The 6,386-nt window shown below is 37.1% G+C and overlaps 1 protein-coding gene across 1 annotated transcript; it reads right to left on the reverse strand.

Annotated features, from left to right (window-relative positions):
- Positions 1 to 17: 17 nt before the first annotated feature.
- LOC103598506 (intermediate filament tail domain-containing protein 1-like) lies at positions 18 to 5,947 on the reverse strand (the record flags this gene model as incomplete). Its single annotated transcript, XM_008582499.1, has 3 exons — positions 5,859 to 5,947; positions 3,051 to 3,283; positions 18 to 216 (listed from the first exon to the last, which is right to left on the reverse strand). Coding segments are annotated over exons 1-3 (521 nt in total), but the record flags the coding sequence as incomplete, so codon positions are not given.
- Between the last annotated feature and the right edge of the window lie 439 nt (positions 5,948 to 6,386).

Below are 6,386 nucleotides of genomic sequence, written 5' to 3' on the forward strand. Positions count from 1 at the left end.
TCAAATAGAATGTGTACCTGGATGTAGATTGGCCAACTTCTTCAAGAATCATGGAAAAATGTTTGCAAATTTTCTCAGTGTTGTTCGAGTGTGCAGTAAGTTTCTTTGAATTACCAAACAAAGAAAGGAAGTAATCCTCTCCTTCCCCAATCATAGGTGGCTCAGGATCAAGGCTCAACAGAGTCTGTTTCTTTGGAACTATGAGGCATCTGATATCTTTCAAAGAAACCAAAGAGGGAAGCAAGCAATACAGAAGTAAATAAAAGGATACCAAAAGACCCAAAGCTATTATCTTTATTTCCTGTGTCTACATACTGTATTCTTTTTTTCTTTTTGTCTGGTGGTTGGCCAGTACAGGGATCCAAACCCTTGACACTGGTGTTATAACATCACACTCTAACCAACTGAGCTAACTGGCGAGCCGTAAGACTGTATTCATTATACATTTTACTGTCACTGTCAAACTCAATGAGAATACTTAGCTTTAAACAAAAGTCTATAAAATAACCAGTAGGTGAATATTTTTAGTGACATCCTCAATTCCTAGAGATTTTGTTATTTTAAACTATCGATTACATCATCGACATAATGACTATTCAAATGATTATTTAGTTGTACTAGAAGGATCATCAGTGTTTGAGTAGGTTAAACATTTCAGTCTGTCAAATTTGAATACATTATATATAAATATAGCCTTTTATACTAGTTCCTATTTGCTATACTCCCCAAATTGCTGCCCATAAATTAAAACCCCAAGTGAGTTCTTTTCTACTAATGGCTAGTACTTTTGCCAGGTAAAGATTTAAATTTCCTGTAACCCACCAAAACACTTTATTAGAAAGATAAATTAATGCTTAATCTGATTCTAGTATCCTCTCTGAAGTCCACTCTTTTGAAATTCTCTCTACTAAGATTCAAATACAAAATAGGTTTCATGATTTTGCACAGAACCATGCTGGTTCTTTCTAATCTAATCATGTGTCCGCAAAGACAGAGTTACACTGTGAAGAGGCATCTTGGTGGGGTTGAAAGAGCAATGTGTCTTGGATTTTAACAGACCTGCAATTGTATCCCAGCTCTGCAACTTACTAAGCCAAGTGTTTTAAACTTTCGCAGTTTCAGTTTTTCTGATCATAAAATATGGGTAATACTACCTTGTGTAGGGAAATATGAAGATTGGAGATAATGTAGGTTAGTGTCTAGCATAGAGTTTAGTATTTAGCTGGTACTCAATAAGTGATAGCTATTATTACAGGAAAAAAGTTTTGGTTAATGTGACCCTACGTTCAAAATCTTCAAAGTACTAAGACAATCTAGAGTTTGCTTTAGATTCTCATATCTTCAACAAAACCAAAGCAAGGTGAAAGATATAAAGGAATAGAACCGTGGTTCTTTAAGAGGGTTCCTCAAAGTATTTCATTGAGAGGAAATGTTTGGAATCAAATTAGTTCATCCCTGTCAAGTGCATATTTACTTAATCCTTATATGGTGTCATTCTTAACAACTCATCCTGAGGAATAAAAGCCTGTGTATTCCAAAAGGAAAGAAGACACATTAATTTTGGTCCTAGTTGTTATTTCATCTGGAACAACAGACGGCAATGAACCACATGCCCCAAGTCTCAGTGGACACAGACATCTATCTACCAAAGCAAAATCTACAGTTACTGAAGGAGAAGACTATATCCCAACTCACCTCTCCTCTTGCAAGGGGGAGCCACTACATTTTGTTTTTTCCCCCATTACTAGGAGCTTTTACAGTTTAACTCAAATATAGAACATATGCCGTGATGATATTGTGCCAAATGATAAAAAATCTTTCCTTCCTAGGCTTAAAATCTGTATATGCATTTTTAAGCATATGGATTTTAGTCATTGCTAAAGGTCAATGGAAGCTTAGGAGGCTTCTTTGGAAAATTTATCTTAGTCATACAAACAATGGCACATAGGGAATATGACTGTAATGGCGGTAGGACAAAAACCTGTATAGCACTTTGTCGAAGGCTTAGGAAAATACCAGAAACAAAATGAAATATAGACAAGAAGCAGCCAGGCTGTAAATGTCACAGAATGGTAGAGGGAAATGAAGGCATCAGACAGTCGTGGGAATGTTTGCTAGTTGGTCGGTAACTGAAATACAGACCCCAAATCTAGCCTGTTCTAAAAGAAGGTGCTTACAGGTATGTTCGGATTCACAACTAATTTTTACTGAGTATTTACTGTGTGCTAGGCTATTTGCATAAATATCTCATTTATTTATTCTCAGGATAAATAAAGCCCTGTGAAGTTGATATTTTAATTCCTATTTTGTAGTTACGGAAAATGAGACCCAGAGATGCTAAATACTTGACCCTACATCTCACATTGTGGGGGGTAGAAAAACAGTAGGTCCTACGTTTCCAAGGACGGTAGTGTTTTCAGTAAACCATGGAAACATACCTCGAAGGTCTCTAAACATGGTGAGGAGCAAACACCCCAGAGCATAGGTATTGCTGAATGCATAGTTGACAACTGTCGAAACTTTACTCCCTATCACGGCACTGAATGCATTTTCTTCACTTTCAAGTCCTCCTCATGTTTCTCCTTTTTCTTTCCTCCATTTCACTACCTACTTTTTGCTGCTGCTTTCGTCTGTCTATTCCTTACTTGAGCTGTAAGTCTCCTAAAGACACGAAATCCTTCTGGTAGCATTCAGAGGGAGAGCAGTTCAAGCCATACATTGGAATTTTTAGTTCTCTAACAATTCTGGAACATGTTAGCAGTCAACCCACAAACCATCATGATCATTCAAAATGTCTTAATCATGGTACACTCATCTATGAAACACATCATGAATAATGTACGAGTGTTGGGCACATGCATTTATACCTGAATTTAAGACTCCAGTTCTAGGATCAGTGGTGACCATAGTCAAGTTAATCTGCATATGACATCATTAAATTAGCATTTTGGGGGATAAATCCATTATTCCGGCTGTGAGGCACATAAAGAATCTATTGAAATATATGCGTTAGAAATAGTCCAAAAATGTTTGGTACATATTTTACTTACCCAAGATCTTTTGTGTTTGGGAACTACTCACTACAGATGTAGAAGCCAAGAGTCCAGTTGTTGGTGTAGTTAGTTCACTAATTTTAGAAGTAGACCGACAGTAACTGAGAGGCATTTCATGCAATAGTGACCGTGACAATGGCAGTATCGTGGCATCCGAACCTCTTGTCTCTGGGAAAAAATGTACTGAAGATTGCTGTATTGTTGGGGGAGCTCCAAGTTTGTTTTCTCTTCTGTGTACAAAATGTATTGAATAAACAAAGTAAGAAAGTCAAAATGGCTATGAATACCAGAAGCATGGGCTATTATCCTTATTCAGAGTTCTGCTTTTCAAAGGTATTATGCATCTAACACAGGCACAGTGACATTTTACATTTTTAGTTTTAACCATCTAAATCAAACACTTAAGTGGCAAGTTATTACATGCTTTTATTTTATTATTTTCTATTTAATATCCATACATTCCTATTGTAGATGATTTTGAAAATGTATAATAGTAGAAAAAAGAAGATAATAATTAAGGTAATGCCACTAACCAGAGATTTTACCATCTCCTTCCAGGCTTTTTAATGCATTTTTTACTCAACGTTGGGACCTTATAAACCAAATGATTTACATACCTGACTTTTATCACTAATTATATCCTATTTCCCCTTTCAGTTAACATAAAACATGATGATAATTCCTGTTTAATGTATCATTGTATACTATCCCCTTTTCCTTTAATTCTTATTGCTGCTTAACTAATTTTCCTATATTCTAAAGATTCTATAGTTGATGCCTGCTTTCAAATAAATTCTGTGTGTGAGTGTGTGTGTCTGTGTGTGTGTGTGTGTGTGTGTGTGTGTTTAATGCTTCAATTGTGAACAAAGTCCTGGAGTCCAAAACCCTTTCTCTGAAAAACTGGACAAATGGTCAACTCAACCAGCCCTTTCTGGAGGCCTCAAATCTATCCACTATGAGTCAGGAGCTGCGTATTTTGCTTCCATGGATTATCTCTGTTTTGATCTGTTCCCCAGGCTCTTAAAAGAAGTTATTTTAGCCAGTTTCTAGTTTATTACATTTTTTTTTAAGTTTCCATGGGGGAATGAGGGTCTGGAGCCTCCTAGTCCGCTGTCTTGCTGATGTCACTGTCAACATCTCTGTTTACCAAGAGGTATTCACAATTGTTTTGTTCTACAGTTTGGAAGTTTCTTTATCAGAAATATTATATCTGGAGAGCTTCGTATTAAGAAACAGACTGTTCCAAATGTACCTCTCAGAAGGCACAGGCTTATCAGACAAAATTTAAAAATAATTAAATGGCATTGGCTTTGAAAATTGCATTATTACTAGCCCAGCGTTTAGTAAGCTTGAGCACTTTCCATTCTGCTGACACGCCAAGCACTCATATTTGTAGGAAAAGCTCTGATCCATGGAGATACACTCTTGAGTATGGCTATAAAGGTACTGAGGTAGATTGCCAAATTACAAATATTTCATCTCTGTCTAACCTGAGATAGGATCACATGACACGGCTGCTCCCTGACACTGGCAGGAAAAAGCAGGGAAAGTGCTTTCTCTCCATGTTTTTTACATCTGGGTTTCATTACAGACTGGCCATCTCTTTTCAGCATGTTCATTTTATGAGTTCCCAATTTTTTTCTTCCAGTAAAACAATAGCATTTTCAAATAAATTTAATATCACATAAGATTCTCAATAAGCCTTCACAAATGTTGCAATCAGAGACATCTGGCCCAGCACCACAGGGTGTTCTTATTTTTGTGGTTGAGTAAGAAATTTCTAATGGCTGCATCTTTGGAAGAGCTGAAACATTTAGGAACAACTCCTGTGAGACATCTGGCCCAGCACCACAGGGTGTTCTTATTTTTGTGGTTGAGTAAGAAATTTCTAATAGCTGCATCTTTGGAAGAGCTGAAACATTTAGGAACAACTCATGTACTGCATCTTTGGAAGAGCTGAAACATTTAGGAACAACTCCTGTGATGCAGCCCATTGTCTGAAATCACCACTTGTCTACCCATCAGGCTCCTTTTGGAAGATAAGAGGTTCTTCTTAGTGCTTAGTTAACTTTCTCTTTAGCATAAGGAATTTTCCAAGCCCCTCCTTGGGATTTTGCTCCCTCTATAATTGACTAGCACTAAACCAGGGACAATTACAAAAGCACAATTTCAGCATTTCAGTCTTACTTTGGAAGATGCTGCGTTGGTAAGACTGGCAATAATTATTTGTCAGAGGACCTCTAAGAACAAATATTAAAAAGCAGACTTAGACTGAACAGTAAACACAGGATGTCTAAGTCCAAAGTAACAATAGCTTTAAATTATGTATTACTAAAATTCCTTTTTTGATAACATTGGAAAACCTATGCTAATGCTTTAGCTGGTAGAATAATTTATATTAGTAATAAAAATAGGGAGTTGTAATTTATATGACACCCTCACAGACATTTCCAAAACCAAAATGCTGGTAACTTTTTTGTCCCCAGGTTACTAAAGTGGTTCTGTAGAAGTTGTCTGCAAATTGACTTAGCATGCTAATTTGGAACTTGGGAGTCTCAGCCAGGTCTTACATGATGGAGATATGTCTAGATAAATTTTCTCATTACTCAGGGACTAGACCCTTAAAACATAGTGGTTGGGGAAATAGTTGTATACTACTCATAGAGTTCGTTTTTAGAAACTCTGTGGAATCTGTTCTAGTTCTAACTCCTTCATGGGGTGTTTTGAAACAAAAGAGGTTAAGTACTCCATTCTTATCCCTCTAAAACTCAGACCCTTCTCTCCTCTCATCTGTGCCCTTCTTACTGCTCTTGTTTTTCCATCTTATCTTGCTGATCATGAGCTTCACTCTGCAGGGCCTCCAGAGCTTCCTGAATGACTTGTGTGTCTTTCATGCTGGCTAGAAGAGAAGTCTCTTTTCTTTCCTAGGAAAATAGATTATGACATTAGTCAATGAATATAGCTTAGGTTCAAGGCAGATTTTCTTTTTAAAGTGACCTCACCTATTAACTACCTTCAAGCACCTGCCAGATTTAATGATTTTTTTTACCACATTGGTGCCAGAACCAGAATTTTTATGTGAATATGTAAGTACCGACATAGCCAATACTGATATTGGCTAAGGATATTAGACAAACCACAGTGAAGGTGTGTAGTATTCACTGAAAGCAGCTGGAAAGACAGGGCAGTAACCCAGCAAAGCAACCTTTATTACTACAGCTTTGGCATCTGGCCAACACCGCCTCTTAGAACCCTATGAGGTAATGTCTCCATAGTTACAAAGTTCCAGTCTCTGAACAATTACTATGTGGATGCTGCACCCCGCTTTGCAGT

Source organism: Galeopterus variegatus, unplaced genomic scaffold, assembly GCF_000696425.1.
Source record: "Galeopterus variegatus unplaced genomic scaffold, G_variegatus-3.0.2 Scaffold2647, whole genome shotgun sequence".
Classification (NCBI taxonomy): domain Eukaryota; kingdom Metazoa; phylum Chordata; class Mammalia; order Dermoptera; family Cynocephalidae; genus Galeopterus; species Galeopterus variegatus.